We start from the raw sequence: 26,932 nt of genomic DNA on the forward strand, positions 1-26,932 counted from the left end.
ATGACTGTGGTGAGCTCTTAGCTTTAACAATGGGCCTCCGTACTGTGTGATGTGAGCTCTTGGCTAGGGTGAATAAACATGTGGTTCACTGTGAGGTGTGTGCCTGGTGTCTCTGAGAGGCTGGGCCTGCCAGCACCCACTGCTTATAAAGACAGTGAAAGGATAGATACCTACCCCCACCCAACATATAGGAAAGCAACAAAATGAAGCAAAACCCACAGTCATCACCTTGCTCATTTGGGGCCCTTGCACTGATACCTGCAGAAACCGGTGCAGAACCCTGGCCGCTGCCAGCACCTCTGCCTTGTCCTGGAGCCTGGATGCTTTTCTTTTGTCCTCCTTAAGTCTTAGATGGTCCCCATTAGCATTCCACGGGGAGTATTTCCTGCCACCTCCCCCAGTGTTCCACAAAAATCCAGAAAGATCTAAAAATGTGTGCCTTGCTATTTGAAAGCCTTCCCCAGGTTTGCACTGCCCTTAAGTGAATGCCCAGGTTTGCACTTCCTTGCCTGTCATTTCTCTTCTGAGGTCTGTCACTCACAGCTTTGGCTTGGCTTGGGCTCTCCTGTGTCTCCTCTACCTGGCCAGTGCCTTCAGGCCTAGCCCTAAGATCCCCAATCTTAAACTGCACACACTCCTGGTTTTCCCTGTTTGACTCTCCCAACTCTTACTCTGTTGGCATTTCTCTTCCTGTGTCTTGTGTATCATGGACCATCAGATAACTTCTTATTGGGGGATGGGGAAGGTACCTCCTGGGTTTTCAAGGTTGTAAACTTTACATTGTGTTTTCTTTCTTTCTATATAGTACCAGGAGAGGATGAAGAGGAGCAGCCGTGAGGCCTGGCTTTCTGCTCTGCTCAGGATGAGGCAGTGCCATCAGGGAAGTACCCATGCAGCCTTCCTCCAGCCTGGCTACCCAACTAGGGTAGAGGTGACCTCAGCACTGCCCAAATCACCATTCACGAACTGACTGTTGAGTGGTGCAGGGCTTAGGAGAGCCTTGGGCCTCTGCCATGTCAGAAGAGGCTCACCCCAGGGCACTCACACACATTCAGCTTTCCAATGCTCGGTAAAAAAGAAAGCCCCAAAGCACTTATTGGCTCCTGAGCAGACATGAAATAAAAGTAGTTTTGGGGCCAGAAGACAAATGGCTTGAGACAGCAGCAATGGACACTTAGTCTCCTTAGTCACAGTTTTTATTTTTATGTGTATCGGTCTTTCCCCCACATATGTGTCCATGCGCCATACGTGTGCAGTTGTCCTCAGGGTAAAAGAGGGCATCCAATCTCCTGAGACTGTAGTTACAGACAGTTAGGAACTGCCATGTGAGTGCTGGGAATTGAACCCCGAGTGCTCTTTCACTGCTGAGCCATCTCTCCAACCCCCACAGTGGTTATTTTAAAGTTTAATGGTAGACAGTGTTTATAATAATATAGGTATCCCCTGCTCCAGAACACACACAAGCCAGTTCTTAGACTGTCAGTGACTTCTAGAGGAAAAGCCAGGAAAACAGCTTTCTCACTTAGTGTATTTGGCAAGTCTCCAATGTGAGATGGTGGTAGATATTTTTATACTATTGATTAAAAACATTGTTCTACCTTATGTTAAAAACAATGTGACCAGGGTGGGAAACAGGAAAATAAAAACCCGTTAAAACAATGTAAACACCATCTGCAAACAGGATTAACCAGTTGTGGTCCAATGTGAAGGCTTAAGCTATATTCGTCCATAATGGGTTCATGTAGAAGTCACTGAAAATTCCCTCCCACCTTAGTAAAATCAGCCAGTCTTTGAATAAGCACATAACTATGTTCTCTATGATAAAAGCACCTCGATTCAGCTTAGCTTTGCCATCTTTATTACAATATTTCTGTGCACAGAAGAATCTACATTATTCATAACTAGAGACAAAAAGACCCTGTGGTTAAGCTCAAGTAACACATATTATTGAGAGTAAATATTAAACCATGCCACATCCTTTCATCTATTCATTGTCAGGTCATCATGCTGAAAGTCCTTGAAATAATTGCTGGGGTTGGACAGGGGGAATGTGTGACGCACAGGACATAGCTGTATTGTTCCCGAAGTTCTCTGAAAGCTCTGATGAAGCCCATTCCTGGAACTCTGTCATGCACATGGGTATTGCAGTTGCTTCTTACTGGCCTGAGCTCATGATAATGAAGCCTCCAGAAACTGGTCTGGACAGCCCATCAGAGCTTTGCTCTTGCTTAACACAGCTCCAGTGCTCCGCCATAATCACCAGGTTGTGAAACATGTCAGAAAGACAGTTTGTGCTCACACAAGGAGCTGTGGTTTTTCTATTTCCTGAAAATCTCAGTAATAGGGGATATATGGAATTGTGAGCTGCTCTCAAAGCACTAACCCCAGAGCTATTGAGTGAGAATTTTTTAAGGGGGCTGGGCAGCAGTGGCACACACCTTTAACCCCAGCACTTGGGAGGCAGAGGCAGGCAGATCTCTGTGAATTCAAGGCCAGCCTGGTCTACAAAGCCAGTTCCAGGACAGCCAGAGCTATACTGAGAAACCCTGTCTCAAAAAAACAAAAACAAACAAAAAACAAAAAACTTCTGAAGGGAAGCTGTACTCGTGTGTGCTAAACACTCACCTTGTGTGTTGGAGGAAGAACCACCACTTCACAAGCCCCTAGTTCATAACAGGTTACTGCAGGGTTGCCGATTGCAGGCCCCTTTCGTATTCTGTGGGGCTGTTGTGATTGGTTGTACAGTTAGACTGTAGTGGCTGATAATGGCATGATCGGTTGCGTTAACTGTGTTTTCATTACACAGAAACTTCAACAAGATGTCAAGGAGTTTCGAAATTCTTTTCTGGTGCTCTTGCAAAGCTATCAGGGTGACTACCAGAGCTGCCTTTCTGACATAACAGCTGCTGTGCAGAGGACACAGCTGAGCATCGAGGCTCTTCAAGGTGAGAGCACAACCAAGTACATGCTTACAAGAAACTCTATGAACAGTGTCCCACCGGGGATTCCACCCACATTTCTTCCTACCCCTGGCATATGTCTAACGTGATGGCAATAATAAACACTGTGCCACTCACACCATGATGAAATGCCTCTCCCTCCAGCGTCTGGTGGTCTGCCCACCTCCCTGCAGCTCACCTTGCTACAAAGCCCTCCCTTCTCTAACACCCATGCAACATGTTCTTGACTTTGATGTCCAGGGCCATGAGCTTCCTGGGTCAGTTTTCCTCCAAAAGAGGAGGTGAAGTGTCCCATTCTACCAGGTCAGTTGTCGTTTCCAGGGACCCTGCTTATCTCCTTCCCACAGCACTGTATGTGCAAAGAGCCCCACTTATCCTCCAATGTCATGCAATCCACACCTGTGACAAGTCCCAAGGGAAGCTGGTCATCATGCTATTTCAAAAGAGGTGCATCAAAACTTACAGCTGTTTCCTGCTTTGGGGGTTAGGTTACCATTTTACATTAGATAACGATTGCCCTAGGACTTCACTGTAGTCTCCATAGCAAAGTTGGTTTCATGTTCATAACCCCCTAGAGGTTCCTGAGGCTTCTGTAGGTGTGAGTGTGTATGTGTAGGTGTATATGTGTGAACAGTATGTTTGTATACCTATGCATGTGTGTGTGTGTGGTATATGCATGTGTACATAATGTGTCTATGGTTTACAGTGTCTTCATGTGTGTGCTTGTACGTATGATGTGATATGTGTACATGCGTACACATGCTCATGTGTATGGTGCATGTGTCTGCTGTGTGTGATGAGTACATGTAGAGTGTGTGTGGTCTGTATGCACGGGTAGTATGTGTGTAGTATACATGTGTATGGTCTTCATTTGCATGCTGCATGGGAAGAGTTAATCATCTTTCCCAAGAGGGTCGGGGACAAATCATGACAAACCGAAGGAGACCATGGAGAGCAGAGCAAGTGTGGCTTCTCCCTAGGAAGTGCTGCTGTGTGTGACGACTTTGTAGCCACGAATCACTGCCCACTACTCACAGGGCACTGTATGTGATGTGCCTAGGAAATGCAGCCGAGGGGGAGGGCATCCCAGTCTGCTTCTCATGTTGCCAGGCTTTGGTGGGGGTAGGGGAGTCTCAGGAGGTACCAGTCAACTATGACAACATGTCCCCTCCAGTTCTTCTCAAGAGACAGATCTCAGCCAACATCCTTGCTCAAGCAGCCTATTCCATAACTCTGACGGGAGAGCAGGCAGCAGCAGCTCATGGAAGATGAGAGGCCATCTGCCAGCCAAGCCAGAGGGACTCGGTGTAGATTCCTTAGAGTAGGGGTTCCCACCTGTACTGTGAAGCAGCATGACTCTCCCTGTAAAAGATGGGGGTCATCCTGGCGGGACAGAGAAAATGTTGGGTCCCAAGATATATAGGAAGAGCTAAAAGTCAGCCCAACGTCTGCCATGTGGCCTTGTCCCACACAGTGGGGGCATCATGGAAACCTGTGACGCTTGGCAAAGCTCCAGGGCTGGATATATTTCAACCCACAGTGGTTAGTCATTAGAGCCAGGACCTCTTACCATGAGCATTGAGCATCCAGAACCTTGGCTTGAGAATCCACTGTGGCCCACAGCCTACCCACAAGCCTTCTTATGATTTAAATCTTTTTTTTTGGGGGGGGGGTAGGAGACCGCAGGGTCTCCTCGTGAGAACTGGGCTGTAACCTGGGGTGAACTGTCCCTCTGCAGCCTGTCAGTCAGAGGCTGCACGTCTGCAGCAGCACTTGGAGGAGCTGGAATCACGGTATCACCTGGAGCAGCAGAGGAGGCGAGCCCTCCACAACAGCCTGGTGGTGAGTGCATGCAGGGCCAACAAGCAGCTCAGTAACTCAGAACATACCCAAGGGTGGTGTTGAGGCCACACCTGAGCGACAGCTGGCTGAAATTGCTAGAATCTGACAGGAATGCTTGCAGGCAGGAGTCACAGCCCAAGGTAGGGCAGAGGAAGTGAGAGTGAGCCACAAATTGTCAGTTAGGATCAAGCATCCTCTTCACCCAGAATCCTTTGGCCTCTCCACTCAGCCAGGAGGCAATGATGGAGAGAAAGAGGCTTGCCACAGTCCTGGGGTTAAGAGGCACCAGCAGCCGTAGTCACTATAGGTAATGTGATCACAACAAAACATCAAAAACTGACAGATAAGCCGAGGTGAAGAATGGGACAGAGTTGAGTAGGGGGTGTTTTTTTCAGGATATCAGAGCCCGGGACATCAGGTCCCTGAGGCTTCAAAGGCAGCTCCCCCTGTCACCCCTCAAAGCCTCGAAGGGCTTTTTCTCAACCACAGAGGAGACTCCAAGGATCTCTGACCTTCCCAAGAGGCATAACACCTAAGTTCCCTTGGAAGACCAGAAGTTCAAACTCAGGCCTCCACACACTAACGTAAGCAGGTAAGGCCTACAGTTCATTTGGCCATCTTGCTTCCCAAAGATGTGGCTTCCACAGCGTGCTTTGCCTAGTGTCTCTGAACCCTGGTTACCAACTTTGTAAAACCTATGTGTCTGCCTGTTGTGATACAGCTGCACTGGACTTCAACGGTCCCTGGGAGCTATCTGCTTACCTGTGTTAGTGCTCAGAACACTGACCTTAGAGAAGAGTTTTTGGGCACGCCCAGTGTAACATGCACTGGCTAAAGTGTTTTAGGGAATTTTCTCTGTTTTTAAAATTTTTGATTGAAAACTTATTTTTTTCATATATCATATTTATGATCATGCTTTCCCCCTTCCTCAAACCCTCCCAGGTCCTCCCTACCTTTCTACCTATCCAACTTAATTTTCTCTTTCTCTCTCTTGAAAAAGAAAAGCAGACCAAAACAATAACAAAAACAAGCACACAGACACACACACACACACACACACACACACACACACACACACACACACCTACAAACAGGTGCACACACAAATGCACACACGCACTACAAACATTTTAATATTCACAGCACTGCTGGTTCTTAAGGAAAAAGGTCCACACACACCCCCTCCCAGAACCAACAAGAACTCATGAGAACAAGGCTTTCCCAGTTCTCCCCAGGTACTGAAGACCTGGGTAGATGTACAGAGCCTAATTGCAAGCATTTGGAGGGGGGGGGATTACTGCAAGCCATAGAGATAGACGGGTTCCAAACATGCCGATGGGCTGACTGGCTGAAGTGTACCACCCACTCATCTTCTCAGTAACCCACTGGAAAGCTCATGAGAGAAGAGCGGTAAGAACCCTGTCTCCAGGAGCCTGGCCATGTGTGGAGGTCTCTCTGCAGTGTTTACAAACATCCACTAGGCCCTGCCATGGCTTTATGTGTATTACTTTCCCTGATGCTTTTGGCATGAAAAGGCAAAGCTCCCACAGCTGAGGATGACAGAAAATTGAAAAAGATCAGGCAGTGTTGATGGGATGAGCCCACGTCAGATACAGAAAGCCAGACCAGACAGGTGTGGGTGATGGATGCTGAAGAACGTGGGGTCCCCACAGCAGCCACACACCCTCAGCCCAGGCAGGTTCTGACAGCAAGGATCATGTTTGAATAGCTGTTGTTGTTGGACTTTCTTTGTACTGTCACCTCCCAAATAATGGCATGGAGACTTCTTGTTAATTATAAAAGCTTGGCCTTAGCTTAGGTTTGTTTACAACTATCTCTTAAGACTTAAATTAATCATTTATATTCATCTACACACTGCTGTCTGGCTCTTTACCTCTCTTCCATTCTGTATCCCTTTGTATCTCACTGGCAAAATCCCCAGTGCCTCAAATTCTTCCTGAATTCCTCTCTTTCCCCAGAAGTCCCACCTAGTCTCTCCTGCCTAGCTATTGGCCATTCAGCTCCTTATTAAACCAATTAGAAGGCACCTTAGGCAGAGCCATGTCTTTACAGTGAACAAAAAGTGTTTAAGACCAGCTTGGCAGACATGGAACCCAGCTTCACGCATCACTGAATCCTATGCTGACAGTATCTACAGAACAATGTAAATCCCCCGTCCATCCGCTGCCTCTGACCTGGAGAACAGGCAGCCCATAACCATGATGTCATCAAGTTGGCCCCATGGAAGGTCAGGATATAGGCCACGAGCCAAATGCTCGAAATTCCTCCTAAAATGCCCAGAGATTTAGCCCATGATACCAGGAAATGGCTTTCTGTTGCTACTTAACAAAAAAATCTGTTAAGGTTGAATAATAAGACCCTGAGTAGCACCGAACCGGCTGCCCTGTGGGGGATCTCAGAGGTCGGGCACCTGCTGCTGAGCCAGCCTCGAGGTGATGTTGAAAGTTCTCTGCCATTGTAGGAGCTGAAGGGAAACATTCGAGTCCACTGTCGCATCCGTCCCTTTTGGTCATTTGGGCACAAGTTGGATGGTTCGGCTTCACAGAACTGGTAATTTACTTTCCCATTCTGTCTGTGCATGGCTTGGGTTGGGGGACACATTTGAAGAGAAAGGCTTAGGGTAGTGTCAGGAATTGCTGTGCCCCTGTGTTGCCAGCCCTTGACTCTGGAGTGGCTCCTGGTGCCCAGGTGGTGCTCCTTATTGATGATGCAGGGCAGGCCCAATGGGACGGGTCTGAATGGCCAGAATATATGCCTAAGCATGTTCATCGAGCTAAGTCTCCGTCCTGTCCAAGTAGCAGGGTCCCATTCCACCCAGCCTTCCTCTTTAAGTTATCCCTTCATCCTCCTTCCGGAGACCTCTCCTCAAGGCCAAGTTATGTCAAGTTGTGACTTACAGGGTCTTGGTGGTGAGAGTGTGAAACTGCAGTGAGTTCTTGACCACTAAGCTCAGCAGGACAGGTGCTCTAAGGGGATCCTAAGAAGACCTCTGCCTCCTTCCTCCCCTGTCTGTTCCTACCCTCTCACCTCCATGTCCCCAACCTCTGGGCTAGGCTGGTCTCCTTGGGTCTGCAGTGGGTGTTGACTCCCTGGCCTGCTCCATGCTTTGGATCCCATTGTCCTATCTCAAAACAGTTTTTGTCTTCTGAGAAGCCTAGCTGAAACTTTTCTATTTCTATCACACCCTTGTAGTACTGCGACACATGTCATCTGTGTGTATGTGTGTGTGTGCATTGTATGTTATATGTGTACATGTTTGTACAGGTGCCTACACAGAGGCTACAAGAGATGTGTGTACGCACACGTGTATGTGTTGCATGTGTACATGTTTACATAGGTGGTGGCAGAGGTGTTTTCTTTTCAAATCTTTAAGTCTGCCATTCTGCCAGCCACGGTGCATAAGATGCTTCCACACCTATAACTATGGTCATCTGTCCAGAGCTGCATCCAGAGAGGAGCAGTGTCCCGTGAGACTTAGTTCAGAAGAGGGTGAGCTTTCCTGACCGTGCCTTTCAAATCCTATTCACAGGCTTATTTCTGTTACACCACCACTACCATTAATCTGCTCCCACCTGCAGGGTACAGTAGCCACCCTCCCCCCAAATCCTTGGTCTAAAGGGCACACACTGAGGAGATGAGAACTGCTGACTCAGTCATCCCCACTCCATCCCACACTCCAGATGAAATGCTGAGTAGTTCAGAGGCAGATGTGTCCTGTATGACTGGATGGTCACTAGGCTGGCTGTTCCTCTCCCTCAGAGGCTCCTCAGAGCACAGTTTCTTATTCTCCTTCAATTTTTGTTTAGAAAGTACTGCTTTTTTTTTTTAAGGTTCCTGATTCTTGTAGGCATTGGAGCTCCCAAGTGTAGGCACACAGTCTGCCATTGCTTTTTCTTACCACTCTGGTCCTAAAACTGGATGTGTGTGGGGAAGAGTCCCATGTTGCATGGATCCTAACCCATAGCTGACCCACCTTGGAACACAGGCAGGAGGTGGGAGTAGGAAGTGAAGAGTCAGGAAGGAAAAGGTGGGCTGTGTCACTAAGGTTTGATAACAGAGCATCAGGGGAAAGCATCCAGAGCCCAGGGAAGCAGTGTGGAAATACAGCAGCAGGCATAAGAAGGTTGCCAGTGTGTGGAGTGTGGGTGTCAGGAGTTCAGGAAGAAGTCACATACAATGGCGCTCTCATAACCGCTGTCTTATCTCTACAGCACCACCCCTGGAGAAGTGGTCCACGCTGTTGATGATGTAAGTAGTCCCTAGTGGGTTAAGTCAGAGATTTTTACTACCACATTGCATCCCGTTGTCCAGAGGCCCCTACACTGGGAAGCACTCAGGGATGGAAGGGGCATGAGTTGGTTTTATTCTTTGTGCCATGCTCACAGAGAGTAAGGACATACTCATTTCCCACTTCTGTTGAAGCCAGAGATAATAAACACAGAGACACTCCTGATAGCAAGTCTGAGTGAAGAAGTTGTTCACCAGTGTTGGCTTTCTGGTTCAAAAGATCCAAGCAAGCATGCCAGGTGGTGGTGACACAGCACACCTTTAATCCCAGCATTCGGGAGGCAGAGGCAGGGGATCTCTGTGAGTTCAGGCCAGCCTTGTCTACAGAGTTCCAGGACAGGCTCCAAAAAAGTAAAAAAAAAAAAAAAAAAAAAAAAAAATCCAAGCAAGCAACTACTAAGATTTCAGCTACCAAGAAAACACAAAATCGAAACGCGGAGTTTACAATTCTGTTTCTTCTTAATCTCCTCAGATATCTTAGTCTTATCTACAGACAGGCTTAGTGATAGCAATGGGGACCTAACATCCAACTGTAGCTGGACATGTATCATGCTTAGGGGTTGATAGCTTGTATCATGCTAGGGCTTAGCCCTAGATGACTATACTGGGCCCCTTGTATCCATAATAAATGAAATTCCACAGATGATGACCATGGCTTGGGATGCAGAACCCACTGCAAGAGACACTAGGCTGGAAATGGGACTAAAGGAGGGATGAAAGCCAACTGAAATGCAAGCTGATGCTAACATCTAAGCTCCTCACTGTTTCAAATACACTGATTACCTTTACAGCTGCTAGAACCTCAATACATGCTGAGAAGTGTGGAGGGAAAGAATTACACATCTATAGTCCTCTTCCCATAAGAAATAGATTTCAGTAAAAATAGTTTTTGACGGTAAGTTTATCTTTATGGGTGATCCCATCTAAAACACTCAGAACAAAGATAAAGTTGGAGCACCACCAGTAGCCATTTGGGACCCATTAGTCCCCTGTGGATGTTGCTGCCCTTGGGGCTGACAGAGTCTTCTCTGTGAAGTTGTTCCATGCACCGAACTTGAGATGTGATGACCTTACACCCTGATGACAGCCCATGGGTCCACATGGCTACCAAAGTGCCTGCATCCAGCCATGTCTCCAGACCAGCATGCTGAGGACTAAACAACAGTGAAGGATGTCTCACTAAAAAGAGAGTATGATTTTCCTAACAAAGAAATATACATTATTGGTAAAAGGATAGAGTAGAGGAGGGAGAGGCTATAGTATAGGACTGCAGTTATACAGTGGTCTCCATGTAGCTTTGTCAGACACAACTGTGAAGGGTATTGGGGACATCTGGGGACTTGGAAAAACATGAATGCTTTCATGTGACATGAGCCAAAAATATATGATATGATATATGATATGATATGATATGATATGATATGATATGATATGATGATAGGTGAAAGCTGCTTACCCAAGGCTGACCTCCCCTCAGTGAGAAAACCACCCTTATGTGGGGCTTCCATCTCCAGATTTCAGGAGCCAAGAGAAGTCAGGTGTCCTTGTGCCTGCTGTTCTTCAATGCCTTTAATGAGAAGTCATGTCCAAGTGGCATGTTTGGGATGGCAAGTTCTGTCACTGTGGTGGTTTTATTATGAACGTCCCCCAAAGGGTCTTGTTCTGGAAGCTTGTATGTCCCAGTATGTGAGTGTATATGCCTATAATCTCAGCATAGGAAGGTAGCAGGGCACAAGCACATTCTTGTAGCTTACTGGCCAGCCAGTCTAGATGAAACAACATGCCTGTGTTTCAGTGAGAGACCCAATCTCAAGGTAGTAAGGAAGAGAGTGATGAAAAAAGATGCCTAATGTCTTCATTTGGTCTCTTCATGCTTACACAGTTATGCAAAACACACACACACACACACACACACACACACACACACACACGCATGCACGCACTCACACACGCACACAGATGGTGCCTACTGCAAGGTGATTAGGTCACTTCTAGAGGGAGTCTGTGCAGCAAGAACTGGTTAGCTGTAAAAAGGGCCAAACTGTTCCCAAATGCCTCTCACTTCTCATCCTGCCATGAGATCTTTCTTTCAGGCACACATGCCAACTATGATGTGACATAATAGGTAGATTGAGATGGTTTTTGCATTCAGTTTAGACTATGTCAAAAAAAGAGAAGTATGTGTGTGCAAGGCTATCTGTAAGATTGAGCGGGTTAAGTGTTTGATGCAGGGTCTTGGCACTAACACTGTCACTTCTGTGTTATGACACAGAAAGTTACAAAGTCTCTAAAAATCAACTTATATTGGGTTGGATTGGTTTTATATTTTGCTCTAACTTATTGTAGGTATCACAAAATGAATTTAGAAACCTAGTGACCACTAATATTGGCAGTTTTGCATTCAACTTGAAATCTCGGAACCTATGGGTTTAGTGAGGTTACTCTTTTGCATCATGATTGTTAGTATGGCTGCTCTTTCAGGTCATGAGGGTTAATGTAGCCACTCTTGCAAGTTATAAGAGCTAATATGGCCATTCTTGCAGGTCACAAGAATCAGTGTGGCTACTCGGGTAGCATGAGTCTGTTTGGCTGTTCTGAAGGATATATTTTTTTCTTTTAGATTTATTTATTTTTATTTCATGCATATAGGTGGTTCATCTGCATGTGTGTATGTGCAGCGTGCATGTATGCAGTACCTGCAAAGGTCAGAAGAGGGTCGGATACTCTAGAACTGGAGTTACAGATGGCTGTGAGACACCTTATGGGTCCTCTGCAAGGGCAGCTGGTGCTGTTAACCACCGAGCCATCTCTCCAGCTCCAACAACCTCTCTGAAGATTGTCTATTACTGTCTGGTCCAAAACCTTGTTTCACAGGAACCAGGCTTATGATTGTGTATCATAAACCTTAGCAACACCAGAAATAGGTTTAATCAATGATTTGATGGCCTTTTTTTTTTTTAACAAAGGGTAAAAAAATGATGACAGTTGTTTCAAAAGTTAACAGAACCTCTGGAAAGAAACACTTTTAAGATCTTTAACATTTTTTTCTTTGAAGCCATTTTGTTACATTTATTTGTTGTGTATGCGTATGTGACATATGCAGATGTCAGTGGACAACTTAAAGGACTTGTTTCTCTCTTTCCAGCTGGACACCGGTTCCAGGGATAGAAGACAGATTGCCAGTCTTGGCAGCAAGCTCCTTTAAGCTCTGACCCCTCTCACCAGCCCCCAAAGTATACTTTGTCCTGTCCCTCACATACCCTGTATTGCCTCAAGCTCTAGCATTGCTAAGCAAGCCAAGGGGGGCAGAATCTTCAGGATTTAGGGTCTGTCTGAAGACATCCCACAGCTGGTTGTAGGTACATATCATCAATCCCACCACTCGGGAGGTAGAGGCAGGAGGATCTCTGTGGGTTCCAGACCAGCCTGGACTACACTGTGAGATCCAGGACAGCCAGAGTTACATAGTGAGATACTGTCTCAAAAAAAAAAAAAACAAGACAAAACAAAGCAACAACCATCCCTCCCCCTTCAAAGACATCCCATCCTCAAGTTGCTAACCCTCTCATTCCTTAGGTGAGCTCTCAGAGTACCGGTGACTAAACAGCACCTGCTTCAGCCTTTCTAGTCTGCAGCCTTCTGGTCAATCCTCAGGAATTATCCACTGAGAAAACACATCCTTAGGCAGGTTTCTGCCAGCTGGTGTGGAAGTCAGGTTGTGTTGATTCGTTATTCTATCATCCCTTAGCAGGCCTTCCTGCCAAAATTCCGCCCGCCATGTTCAGAGGTCTTAGTGTTTTCAAGTCTTACTCAACAAAATAAGATAGCATTTCTTTTGATTGTAGCATTTTGGGTTGTGTTTAAGAGGTATCAGCAGAATGCAAACTGTTTAATAATTGGGTCTGGATGTTTGGATTGCTTGTAATCTTATCTGCTGGGCAAGTGAGCGGTTGGTGCATGACCTTGCATCTCTTGGCTTTCATGGTATTTTTATTCCCGAAACCTGAAGAGTTTGAGTTTGTGTTGGCTCCTCCCATGATCTCAGTGTCCAGCACCTCTGGCCTTACCCTGTAAGTAAGAACAGATTCAAATGGCTGTCCTTGTCCTGGAGAGCCCCCGGGGCTTGCTTGTTTACACTTTTCATTTGATCCACATCTTCTCACTTGAAAGACTAAGGAGAACAAAGCTTTGCAGCAACACCCATTGACCTGTGGTGGAGGTTCTCCCCGCTACTGACTTGAGTTCCTGAATTCCTATGACATTTTGAATGAGCTATTCTACATAGTTTGGGGTATTTAATACTTGGTTCCCATTTGGTGACTCTGGGTAGATTTAGGAGTGTGGCCTTGCTAGGGGAAAAATGTCACTGTGGGAGTGGGGGGGGGGAGCATTGAGGTTTCAAAGCCTTGCAACATTCCCAGTCCTCTCTGTTTTGTACTCAAGATTCAAGATGAGTCCCCAGCTTCCAGCTCCTCCCACAATGCCTTGGCCTCGAAATCATGGGCCCTAACCTTCTGGAATTTAAGACTGAATGAACTCTTTGTTTTATGGGTTGCCTTGGTCATGGTGTCCTACGATAGTAATAGAAAAGTAACTAATATAGAAGTTAATATGAAGGAGTAGACCATTGCTGTAGCACCTGGCCATGCTGGTGTTTTGTTGTGTTTTGAGGAATGTGGAAGACTCTGGAACTTTGAACTAGAAGAGATTGAATGCTTATAAACAAAGTTTAATGGGGTGTCCTAATAGAAGCTTGGAAGACAGCAGTGTCAAGAGTCATGCTGACCATGGAAGCCCAGGTCAAGGGGATTCAGAGGGGAACAATATGTTTTAGCAACCGTGCTAAAGACCTTTCTTGTGATTTTTTTTTTTTTTTTTGCAAAAATGTAGCTTCCTTCTGCCCTTGTCCTAAGAACTCACCCAAGGCCCAAGGCAAAACTTAAAGGTGATGGATTAATTTATTCAGAGGTGGAGATTTCAAGAGAGCACAACCAGATATTTGCATTATGATTCATAGATATACAAGTCTACACATGACCCCACAGGGCTACTACTATGGCATTTGGTAGCCCTGTGATGGGTCGGACTGTCACCCCAGTTCTTCCTCTCCCTCACAGTGCATTGCCCTGTGGACTGCTCCACCCTGTCTGTGCTCCTGAATCTTGGCTGCAGTTGCTGCCTGACCCAGGGCCTCCAGCTGGGCATTTAGGGCAAGGCCTCAGTGGCCTGGCAGGACACGACTTTCTGTGTCAACTTTCTATGTCATTCCTGCAGGTATCAGTGGCTCTATCTGCTACCTTCTTTAACTGGTGATGTGTCAAATACCCAAGATACTGGTATAAGAACAGGCAGGGGAGTGTCAGGCATGACCACACTGGTCAGGGCAGGGACAACAGGCAGGAGAGACCAAGTCCAGGTACTCCGCAGACAGGATCAAAGCTTTGTCTACAACCCGACGAGTTGCCAAATGCCATTGTTTGGCAGTATTTTGTAACCAGCTGCACCTATGTGGCTGGGATGCCTGTGGCGTCGCCCTGACTGCGTAGACAGTTAGATGTACTAAGTGCCTGCTGATGTCAGTGTGGGGTGGGAGGCATGGTGAGGAACCATCGCGGTGACCGAATGGAGCACATTGTACCCCAGCTGCGTTCATGGAGCCTTTAGCAGTAGATAATGACAAGTGACCTCCTCGAGAGGGTGAAGAGCTGTTGGTCCTGTAGCCTGTATCTCTGCTCCCAAAGCAGACATCACTTTTCACATGGATGTAGATATGTATATCCATACTTACTACATATATATACATATATACATACATACATATGTATATATATGTACATATATCATTATTTTTGTGGGTAGTATGGGTGTGTACACAACTCTGCATGGTTTTCTCTCCGCCTTCACATGGGACCCAGGGATTGAACTCAGGTCAGATTCTCGGTCTTGTGTGCCAACCCTTATCCCCTCTCATTAGCTCCCCTCATACATTATCCTGTAACCATCTCCCCCCATCAGGCTCTTAATGTTAAGATGGAGAGTCAGATGGCCACAGGTTACCACCCTGCTGTTCTCGTTCATTCCCCCCCCCCATTTATTTTGAGTTTATATTTTGTTTTAGAGCCGGAAACAACCCAGGCTTGTTTTAGCTGGATGAAGCGATTGGCTTTTTCTTCCCTCTAGAATGGCTTTGCCTCTCTTCCTGGGCTGTAAGTGGAGAAACGGCTCAGCAAGACCCGAGGAGGCAAAGGCAAGAAGATGGTCTGGTTCCAGCTCGGGCTACACAGACCCTCTCTTTAACCCCCCCTCCCTTCAGAAAGAGCTAAAGTTGGCGTGGCTTAAGACTAGACAGTTCTCCTCTCCCTTGTGTGGTCATGTAATGTGACTGCTTGGCCTCATGGGACCTGGGCCTCACCTGAAAAGTCTATACCCTCAGCAGGACAGGCTCCTCGGACCCCACAGATACAGCTTTGGCTCCCCAAAGGGCCAAGTATCAAATGGCCCTTCCTGAGGGCCATGTGGCAGCTGTCTTTATGACACAGTATTGTGCCTGAGCAGCCAAGCCCAGTCTGTCATCAGAGCTATCCGTGTGTTCCAGGGAAGGCTGCTGACAAAGACAAGCCACAGCTGGAGTTGCCTGGGGCGCCACTTTCTAGCCTTGACCCTGTTTGATTAATGGAGGCCTGCCTGAATCTGCCCACCCTCCTGCTTTGTCTTCTATTAGGAAACAGTCCTGGTGAGGTGTGCTCTTCCTGGCCGTCCTCCCACTGACAAGACATACAATTTTGAAAGGTGAGATCCTCTTGTGGGGGTGTATATAGTTGGGTTCAGTGTCCAGATGCACTAGCTCTGAACCTACTGGTTCCCATGTCTGTGTTCACAAACAAGTCACATGGTAGTGTCCCAGGTCAAAATCTCACCCTCATCATGCAATCTTTGGCAGCATTTTGTCAGGATGACAGTGACTAAGCATGGGGCTTTGTGTCAGAGGCTTCCTCTGCTCAGTGTGATGGCATCCCCCAGGCAAGAAAGGCTGGCAGATGGGACCCAAGTGTCTAGCCTCTGCTTACTGCCCCACTGAGGATTTCTTCTACCCCATAGATGAGGTTTTGTGGGGCCATAACTGGAGATATGCAGGTTCTCCCAGCCTGCCACCTAGGACTAGCCAGCAAGTGAGTAAGGGGATGAAGCCACCAGTCAGGAAGCCTTTAGAGCAGTGGTTCTCAACCTTCCTAATGCTGCGACCCTTTAGTGCAGTTCCTCATGCAGTGATGACCTCCCCCCATTATAACAATAAAATCATGCTACTCCATAACTGTAATCTTGCTGCTGTTATGAAACATAATGCAAACACCCGTGTTTTCTGATGATCTTAGGTGACCCCTGTAAAAAGGGGGTTTAAAGGGGCTGGGGAGATGGCTCAGAGGTTAAGAGCACTGACTGCTCTTCCAGAGGTCCTGAGTTCAATTCCCAGCAACCACATGGTGGCTCACAGCCATCTAGAATGAGATCTGGCGCCCTCTTCTGTTATGCAGGGATACGTGCAGGCTGAACACTATATACATAATAAATATTTAAAAAAAAAAAAAGGGGGTTTAAATCCTAGGGATAGAGACTCACAGGTTGAGAACCACTGCTCTAGAGGGAACAGGACCCACGGAGTTGCCATGGATGACCTAGAAGTCCTCCCAGCCCTCCCAGTCACAAGACAAAGACACAGGATAGAAGAGTCCGAGCCACCAAAGACCCATCTGTTTCCAAGGGTCTACCCTCCTCCCACGCCCCTGCTCTCCTTACACACATGAACAGACAGCTTGCCTTTGCTGCCCCACAGCCCCTGACAGCATGGAAAGCAGTAGGTAGTCGGCTGTCATATGACTTTTGTCTGCCAGCCTTCCTCATGGGAAGTTGTAGGACATGATGCTCCCAGGTTTCTGTGTTTTAACAACAGTAGTTCTCTGCCTCTCAGACTAATGTGATACCCTCTTTATTCCCAGAGTGTATGGCCCAGCAGCATCTCAGGCAGTGGTATTTGAAGATATTCGACCCCTCCTCATATCCCTTTTGGATGGGTGAGTTCAGATATTTCCGAGGCCAGTGCCATAGTTACATTTAAATATGAGGGGCTAAGGGAGAGACAGGAGAGCTGGTATTGCTCCAGCACAGCTCAGCCTCTGTCAGTGGAGACTCTCTCTCTCTTCTGGAGCAGAGTGATATGAGGATCAGCATCCTATGAGTCGCTGGGCTCCGAGCTGTGCTGCATCCCACCATGTTCACCTTTGGCCTGGAGGAGCTGCTCTCTTCACCTCATGAGTCTTTAGAGCTGTCCAGATTTGTCTTATCTTGTTCTTACTAATTCAACTTGACAATTACACACACACACACACACACACACACACACACACACACACACACACACAGAGCTGTTAATCTTGCCCGGCACTGTCCCTTATCTTCTCTGTTAGCCCCCACTTACCCAAGTTTCTGTCTCATGTTTTTGTTGTTTTGTCTGTGACCCACTGAGTTTAACTAGGACCACCTGTGTGACAGTAGGTTTGGAATTAGCCATTGGAGCTGGTGTGCTCAGCATTGGGCCCACAGCTGAAGGCAAGGATTCAGCCTCCTCCCCCTAGTTAACAGTTTATCAGAGAGAGTGGGGACCAGTAGCATCCCCCCCCCCGCCATATCTGCTGCAGCTTAAAAGACACACTCTTGTGTAGGCCTGGTGTAGGTAACTGCCCCCACCCTCGAGCTCTTCCGCTCTTTCTGTCTTCTCTCTCAGGATGTCCTCAGCGCCTTGGAGCAAGTGATATACCTGTCCCGTTTAAGGCTGCATGTTGCAGCTGATTTCTCAATGGAAACTTTAAAATCCCCGAGGCTTTGGAACAGCGTATTTCAAGTTCCTGAGAGAAGGCAGATGCCAACCCAGACTTTGCCTAAGCCCTGCAAAACTGTCTGTCATAATCAAAGGAGAAAGAAAAACACTCCCCAACAAAAACAGGTTAAAGGAATTTATGACCTCCAAGCCAATCCTACAGAGACTCCTGGAAGGGATGTTTAGTGCTAAAAAGAAGGACAAGCACACCCACGAAGCTACAAGTTAAAAACAAGTAGTACTGCTTGCATAGTTGTTAGGCAAAGTAGGCCTAAGAAAGCAAACAGCACACAATAAAGGGCAGTAATTAATATACATCTTTTAAATAATGGCCTTGAATATTAATAACTTCAATTCTTCATCCAAAAAAATGCAAGTTAGCTTGCTGCATGAGAAAACAGGAGCCGTTTTATGGTTGTTGTTGCCTACAAGAAATAGCCTTTGCCTTCAAGGATAGACAGCACCCTAGACTAAAAGAATGGGAAAGAGTATTCTAAACAGAGCCAGGAAGCAAGTGTCGCTATTCTTTTTTTCCCTTTGGTTTCTCAAGGATGGGTTTCTCTGTGTATCCCCTGGCTGTCCTGGAAACTCCCTCTACAGACCAGGGTGGCCTCAAACTCAGAGATCTGCCTGTCTCTGCCTCTTCTGTGCTGGGATTAAAGGTGTGCACCGCCACTGTCTGGCTAATTGTTGCTATCCTGATACTGACAAATTAGAAGCCAAAACTAATTGCAAGAGATAAAGGTCACTACGCAATATCCACCAAGAGGACATTACAGTACTAAACATACTCATCAAACTTGGGGGCACCCAACTTTATACAAATACTTCAAACAAACACTTTTTAAGCATAGACCCTCAGATTAACCACAACACAGAAATAGTAGGTGACTTCAGGAGTTCACTTTTATCAGTGGACAAGTCACCCAGACCAAAAAGGAAATACTAGGGTTAAACGGACATTACAGATCTAAAAGGCATCTGCAGAACATTCCACCCAGATTCTTTTTAAATTGTTAAGGGCTTTGAGAACAACAGAGAACAACAGTGCCAGACTGGGGAGCTGTTTTCTTTGAGAACCATACTTCTAATCTTGGAAAGCATGGTCACTAGTTACAGGCTGGCGTCAGAGCTGTGGGGCAGAGGCTTCACTGCAATACCCTAAGCCAGGACTTGGAACCTAAGAGCATTTTGAGAAACTTAGTTTTGTAGGGAAGTCTCCCTAAAACTTCCCTAGAAGACTTTCCTAGCAAAGTAGGAGCTGCTGTCATCACACCATTGCTTTTAGCCTCTGTGCTGTGTGGCCAGAGGCCTGGCAATCTGAAGAGGAAGGTCCACTTGGGGATGCCCACATCTTCTCCACTGCCCCTTTTGTCCACGGGCTGATCCTCCCTTCATCTGGGATGCGTTTCCTGCTTCAGCTCTTTTTTTACATCTGTCTAAAATAGGCCCGTCACCAGAAATGATAGGGAATCATCTTTTAAGTGGAGTGGGCATCGCGGCTAGACCACCTACCAGACTTGCTTTTCCATCTTCAGCCCAGCCCATGGCATCTCTTCAAGTGCCGTGCTTCCTTCAACTCTATATGGGAGCCTGACTGTTGGTTGCAGTCAAAGACACCACAGTGGGGACAAGTGCATTGGAAGGTTTCAGGAAGATGGCAGACTCCGTTTATGGTTTGCTGTACTAAATAGGTTTTGAATTCCAGGTACAATGTTTGCATTATGGCTTATGGCCAGACCGGGAGCGGGAAAAGCTACACCATGTTGGGGCCCCACTCTGAAGATGATGCTGCTGCACTGTTGTCAGGTGTTCATGAAGACTTGGGGATCATCCCCAGAGCCGCTGAGGAACTCTTCAGGTATACCCTGTGGTGAGGACCCAGGGCAGGCTGGTGGGTACTGAGCCATGACAGCACAAGCCTGGGCTGGAAGACGACAGAGCTGCTGCTCTTGCCAGAGGCCCTTCAACCAACCCTAACAGCAGCCCCTAGCTCTTGGGTGTTCTTGAAGCACAGGCTGTGCATTCTCACCACAGGTTTACATGGGAAAGTCTGTTGTTAGGGCAGAAGTTCCGGAGAGAGCTCTAAGTAAGACAGTTCACAGTAGAGTGGAAGAAAGGGTTGCATTTGGGGAGGGAGGGGCCTATGCTTCAGCTGTTGTTGATGTTTCTGTATATTTGGCTCATCAGACTGCCACTGTCTCATGAGCACATCCCCAGAGGACGCCTGCTGCTGCTGCTAGGATGACAAAAGTCACCCTAGGAGGAAGTCTGCAAAGGTGGTTTTCAGAAGACTTAGTGGGACAGTCTGGATACTGTGGTCTATTGACTGTCCCTGCAGCTGTCACTAGAGCCCCTCTGGGAGGCCATTTTCCTGACTGCCCACCTCTATGTCAACAGCAAGGCCAGTTCCTTCAGCCTCTGACCCCTGGGAGTGGCTTTGTTCCTGGGAATTCCTCTTGGTGTGTTGCCCTTTCATATCCTAAACACCAGAGCCAAACAATGACATAAGAACTCCCACCTCCACCTCTTCAAACCAGCATTCATTAAATATTTGTGCATACGAACATATGTGTTTATCAATTTGCGTGTACTAACTGCTTCTGGAAAGAAAAACATTGCACAATCCTTGCTAAACTTCCACTGTTCACGGCTGTTATTTCCAGGAGATGAGCCAACATGGGTCACTGTGCTTGCAGGGGCAGGCCCCCTGCAAATCTCAGAGACATGTAGCTCTGAGGATGAGGGTGGCCCCTCAGAACACACACCCACATCCACAGGGTGCCATGTCTTTAACTTGTTGGGCCATACCAGAGTTTGAGGGCACGGTTTCCAGGGGTTGTCACAGCCAGACACTTCCCTCTGTGTGGAAACAGTGCGTGTGGATTGCTTCGTGTGCGCCATCTGCTGGAGAAATCGTGCCTCCTCCTTTCTCTTCCCTGCGGGGCCAGCTCGAGACTGCACAGCAGCAGCTTGACTGTCTCAAGCTGATTCAGATGATTGACCTTAGTGACCGAGGGTTGAAGGAACCAGGCCTCTACCATTTTTGACCTGGGATCTGCTGATGCTCTCTGCTCCTGGAGGCTCCCCTGTCTGCACAGCCAGCTGTGAGTTAGCTCTGTCCCTGTTGGCTTGCCTCTCATCTGGCAATAATGTTCTGAAACTAAATTTTCATAGATAGAGAAACCTGTCTTCAAAACATTGTGAGCTTTACTTTATCACATGAGCCATACGTTTGCTTACAGGAGTCAGTCGCTCAGCCTCCCCTTGCTTGTTAAGGTGCATTCATGTTGAATCTAAAGAGGCATTTACCCACAACAGATCACACTTGTACTCACAGACTGTAGTTTCTGATCAGGACAGCAAAGAAGCCCAGAAGCATCCCAAGGCTTTGGACCCCAGGAGCCCGGGAAGAACCTGCTGGCTGTTGGAAAACTCAGGGGACTATCTAGAAATTGGATCACAATCCTGGCCAGTGTTTGAGTTTCCTCATTCCTGGTGGGTGTATGTTAGTTACTGTCTTAGCACTGTGACAGATTACTGGGGACAACTTAAAGGAAGGAGAAATTATTTGAGGTCATGGTCCAGAGCATTTAGTCCATGAGGGCGGGGAAAGCTTGGTGGCCGGGATAAAGTAACGTGACTTCTTCACATTGGCACCAACCAGGAAGCAGGGAGCCTAGGCCAGAGCAGGGCTGCTCTGTAATTCTCATAGGCAGCCTCTGGAAGGCCCAAGTGGATGGCATGGATATAAAGAGAGAGCTGTGGTCCAGTCTTCTTCTCACCAAATAGGCCTTCAAATAAACTAGCTTTGAGTGGGAAAGCTGCTCAGAAGCTACAGCCTGCAGCTTCTGGAGCACCTATGCGTGACAACAGACAGACATAGGCTTCTGGGTCCAAGCCTTGCTCTTCACAACTCTCTGCATAGTGGGCATTGAATACCAAAGGCACCTGTTGCCATGGTAGCGAGTGACAGACAGCTCCTACGAGGTAGCTTTGTTCTCAAGATAGCTTTCACCCACAGGGTTCCATGTTTCCTCTCCCCAGTGACCTACAAATGGATCACCCCATTTCTTATAGGTCAGGTGCCTTAAGTTTCCTGGGGCTGCAACCATCTGCCCTAAGAGCCATTCTTATAATGCTTTCTGTGAGGGGCCAAACTGGATTTCCTCGATGCCTTAATTCTTGTGTTTCTCCCAGGCTCATTTCAGAAAACCCTTCAAGAAGTCCAAAGGTTGATGTTTCCATAGTAGAAATTTATAACAACAACATTTTTGACCTCCTGGCCAAAGATAATTCTACAGTGATGTTGGGGGCTAAGTGCCAGATGGCGACAATGCAAGAGGGACGTTCAGAGGTACCCAGGCTGACTTGCAGGTGAGTTGCTCATGGGGCCCAGTACCCCCTGTAAGGGAGGTGCCTAACCTTACAGCAGTTCCCTCCCAGCTGTGTGTGGAATGGAGCCAGTACTATCAACCTGTGAAGCGGTTCATGGAGTGTGCTTCGTGTGTGCCACACAGACTTAGCAAAGCTAGCTCAGCAGAGATCTTACAAGCTGGAATGCTGTGAGTGTTTCACAACGTACCATCAGAGCACCAAGATGCATGCATCCAACATATATGGGCTTTATATGTTAAAGATACCTTAATAAAGCTCTTTTAAAGATAAAGATAAAAAGAGATGGGGGAGCTCAATGGTCGCATATACTGACCCTGAGTTCGATATCTAATCACACACAATACACACACACAACACACAAAGCACATACACATACAACACACACACAACACACATACACAAACACACATGCACATACATACACATATACACAAACATACACACAACACAACACACATCACACATACACACAAATACAACACACACATACACACACAACACAAATACACATACACATATGACACACATACATAAACACACATACATACATACACACATACACAAATATACACACAACACACACACACACATACAGGCACACACATCGCACATACATGCAACACACATATCTACAACACATACACACATGCAACACACATATACCACTCAATCAAGGACAAGTATAATTATTTACACCTGGAAATATCAGTATTTTACAGGATGCCATAGTCATTTTGGAAAATGAGAACCATCTTATTTGCTAAACTTTCTCAGCATTACGCTCTTGTCAAGGATCGTGCAGCTGTGCCACGCTTGCTCACCATGGGATGCAAGATGCACCTGCATCACCATCATAGAGCCAACTAGGAATATTTGCTCCGCTGTGAGGAGCAAGGTCAGGTTGCCCACTTTAGCACTCATAGCAGGGAAGTTTTCCAATCTATATCCAATGCTGGAAAAGCCTACAGGAAGGCACATAGTTAGCTTTGATGTGTTTATAGAAAGTAGTAGGAACCAGTTTTTTTTTTTTTTTTTTTTTAACCAATGGTCCCTGGTCGACATGCAGCTTGGCCAATGCAAGGCTTTATCTGCTACCTGCCACACTGAAAAGGTAAGAGTGTGGCCGAAGTGTGGTTTCATAAGTTTGATTTACTGCACAAAATACTTTAAAAACTTGGAGCCTTAAGGATGTAGCAAATTAAGATAGTAGGCACTAGGTCAGGGACCTCTGACTTGTTGGAACACTCCCGAGTGTTTTAGGGTGAGCAGGGACAGGCCTCAAAGCTCAGCAGTTTGATTTTCACACAGGTGCCCTACCATTGAGCTAACATCCTCAGTCTTCTGTGGTTTTTAGAAAAAGGGTATCACTAAATTGTCTGAGCTGGCCTTGAATTCACTCTGTAGAGCAGGCTAGCCTTAAGCTCACTCTGTAGACCAGGCTAGCCTTGAACTGTGATCCCCTTCCTGTACATCCTGAGTATATGTGATTACAGGCCTATTTCTCCAGACCTGCCAGTCTACTTTGTTGAGCTTGGCACACTTAGTTAGCATGGGAGTTGCCTGTCAGCCGAGTAAGTTTAGGTTAACCTGAGCACCCTCTCCGCATCGACCCCGGGGGTGTCCTCTGACCTGTGTTGTCCTCTGCCAGGCCTGTCACCAGTGCTGAGGAATTTGTGGGGCTCATTCACAAGGGTGTGAGGCTGAGAGTGCAGCACCCCACCCTGGTGCACAAGAATTCTTCCCGATCTCACTTGATCGTCACGGCGACACTGACCACAGCTTCGCCCTTGGGCAACACTGGTAAGTTGACACTTGTGCCAGGTCAGCTGAAGATAATAGCAGTCATTTCTAGAAAACCACCCTGGATGGTGTCTCTCTAGGTATCTCTCAGGACCCAAGTGAGCATTACAATGAGCATTGGTTGTCTAGAGTTCAAGGCTGTCTGGCACATAACATACCCCCATGCAGATACCTATTCTGTCTGAGGTTTTAGTTCACACCACCACTGTCCGTCGCCCATTCGGTCGTCTCAGCCCTAAGCCACCGCAGCCCATAAGTGGGGGAGAATGGGCTTGGAAACTCCTAGCAACCCAGTGGCGATAAAGACCGAACACAGGCATCTTGTTATCTTTAGAGAGCTCTCAGTTCCATGCTGTAAAACTAGAGTCTCTTGTTTATTTAGCATCTTCTTGGCTGTTTCTTCACCATGCTTCTATGGCTACGAGGAAGCCATTTCTGTCCTTCTGTTGACTCCTCTCTGCTAGATGGCTCCTCACTCCCCTTCTCACTTGTTACTCATACACCTAACCTCCTGCCCAGGTGCAGGCCTATTCAAATGCTTAGTCCTGTACAAACTAGGAGGCATTCTATACTGAGGCTATGGTAAACAACAACAGACCTGCTAGCATTAGCAATACAGCAATGGGCCGGAGTTCCCTGGTGCTCCTGTTTAATGAAACTGGAGGCTGGACCTCAAGACATTCCATAACGGAACTATTTTGGTTCCCCACACACCACCACCACCACTTTCCAACCACATTATTCAGTTTTGGGGGGAACAGATCAGGCGTTGGCTCAACCATCCTTAGTGTAACATGCTCTGTTTCCCAGAGGGGCAAGGATTGTTGCTCGATCTACTTCTTAACCATCCGTGTTTACAAGGGGTGAGAAATAGGGTCTGAAGGGTGAATTTTCAGCTCTCATACTGATGTAAGGCTGAGTAGACCCTTGTGACTTTTCTGTTTGTCATTCCCCTCGTCCCAGCCACACAGTCCAGCCAAGCTTCCCTCCAGAAGATAGCAGGGGCCAGTAATTGGTGGATTACCCCTCCCCCGGCTTCATCTCCACACACCATTCCAGCGGACTCTGCAGATCATCCTGGGCAGGTGCTGGCCAGGCTGCAGCTTGTGGACCTGGCCGGCAGTGAGTGCTCAGGTGAGCAGGAACCAGAAAGATCAGCCCTGGGGTGCGTGCCAGCATCGGCAAAGGGCAACACAGTGGAGTAGACTGTGAGCTGGCATGGAAGGCCGTGTTAGACCCCTGCTACTTTCTGGTAGTCGGGAAGCTAAGCTCTTCTGACGGGATCCATGACTATAGGAACTGCGATTAGCAGTTAAATGGGGAACTCATCTTAATGACTGACGACAGGCCATGGTACCTCCCCCAGAAACTGGGCAAGTTACATGGTCCCTCCCAAGAACCACCTCTGCTTGCCTTGTTCCTGTCCCCGAGTATGTGCTCATGGGTGGCTGGTCTCCACACTTTTCAGCAGTGTCTGGGGTGACCGGTTTGGCACTGAAGGAGACCTCTTTCATCAACCGGAGTCTGGCGGCCCTCGCAGATGTTCTTGGAGCCTTGTCAGAGCACTGTGACCATATCCCATATCGGAACAGCAAGCTCACGCACCTGCTCCAAGATTCCATTGGTTTGTCTTCCTAAAAGGTCCCCAAACAGAGGGCAACAGAGAGCCAAGCCTTAGGGAGCAATCCTAGCTCTGCCTGCCCCTTTGCCCAAGCTACACAATCTTTGGCGAAGTTACGGCTCTGCCAGGCCCCTGCCACATTCTGTCCACAGTGTCTTCAGGACTTTTGGTCACTACAGCTTACACTGTGCATTAGTTATGCTGCAGGTTGGCCTGGATAGCAGGCCTTTCTCTTGCCTTTCCAGCCAGGCTATAGAGTTCTTCAGGGGGACTGTCATCGTCACTCTCTTCATTGTGGCAGGCACAGTCCGTGGCTGGGTCTCTAAGCTGTGGAGATAGGATCCCACTTAGGGATGAGTGGCCTTCAGTGGCTTCCAGCCCCAGGGCCTGTGCTGGCTTTTACTACTTGTTTGATAAGATGTGATCTCTGCTCAAAGTGTAGGCAGACACTCTGCATGCCCGTGGTCCCTGCTTGGAGTGTGGGCAGACTTTCTCTGTTCAAATAGTGGTTCAGCACTTAGAAACACCATTTTCATGCTTTACACCTGGCATCTTTAATTTTTTTTCTTTAAGGTGGCAATGCAAAGTTACTGATGATTCTGTGTGTGTCTCCTGGGCAGAAGCACATGGCAGAGACTCTACGTGGTCTAACATTTGGGGCCCAAGCTCGGCAGGTTGAGCGAAGAGCACCCAGAAGGAGACCTCCCAGCCCCCGGATGCAGAAGCCAGGGATGGGCCTGGCAGGGTCACAGGCTCTTCCTTGAGTTGTGCTTCTTGTCAATGCTTTAGGATGTGTGTGCTTCAGAAATAAACAATGTTCTCTTGACCTCGAGGAGGCTGTTTGCTCCCTGGGCCTGGTCTTAGCCTTGCCCTACATCTACTAAACCCAGAGTAGTAAGGGAGGAAGCTGGCTGGACAGGAGACTTCTCCTGGATAGAAGCATGGCTGGGCCCATGTTTGGAAAAGGAGGTGGACTGTCTGCCACAAAGTGAGGGAGGCTGTAAGACAGACTGAGGCTGTCAGCTCAGGGTACATAGTGAGGCCCAGGATCTGCACAGCAAGTTTCCAGAGCCTTGTATGAGCACTGCCTACACCCAGCCCTGCCTGGCCCCCTCTCTGCCTGCCTCCAGC

General features: G+C 47.5%; 1 protein-coding gene across 1 annotated transcript; it reads left to right on the forward strand.

The window, feature by feature from the left end:
• Kif25 (kinesin family member 25) lies at window positions 1-26,565 on the forward strand. The gene is made up of 13 exons (XM_027400969.2): window positions 1-9; window positions 2,807-2,945; window positions 4,699-4,802; window positions 7,285-7,373; window positions 9,035-9,071; window positions 15,832-15,899; window positions 17,105-17,179; window positions 19,691-19,843; window positions 22,183-22,359; window positions 24,029-24,180; window positions 25,144-25,314; window positions 25,649-25,804; window positions 26,375-26,565. Exons 1-13 carry the CDS (start codon window positions 1-3, stop codon window positions 26,563-26,565), a joined length of 1,521 nt encoding a protein of 506 aa, XP_027256770.2.
• Window positions 26,566-26,932: the final 367 nt, after the last annotated feature.

Source organism: Cricetulus griseus, chromosome 2 (genome assembly GCF_003668045.3).
Source record: "Cricetulus griseus strain 17A/GY chromosome 2, alternate assembly CriGri-PICRH-1.0, whole genome shotgun sequence".
Lineage (NCBI taxonomy): Eukaryota > Metazoa > Chordata > Mammalia > Rodentia > Cricetidae > Cricetulus > Cricetulus griseus.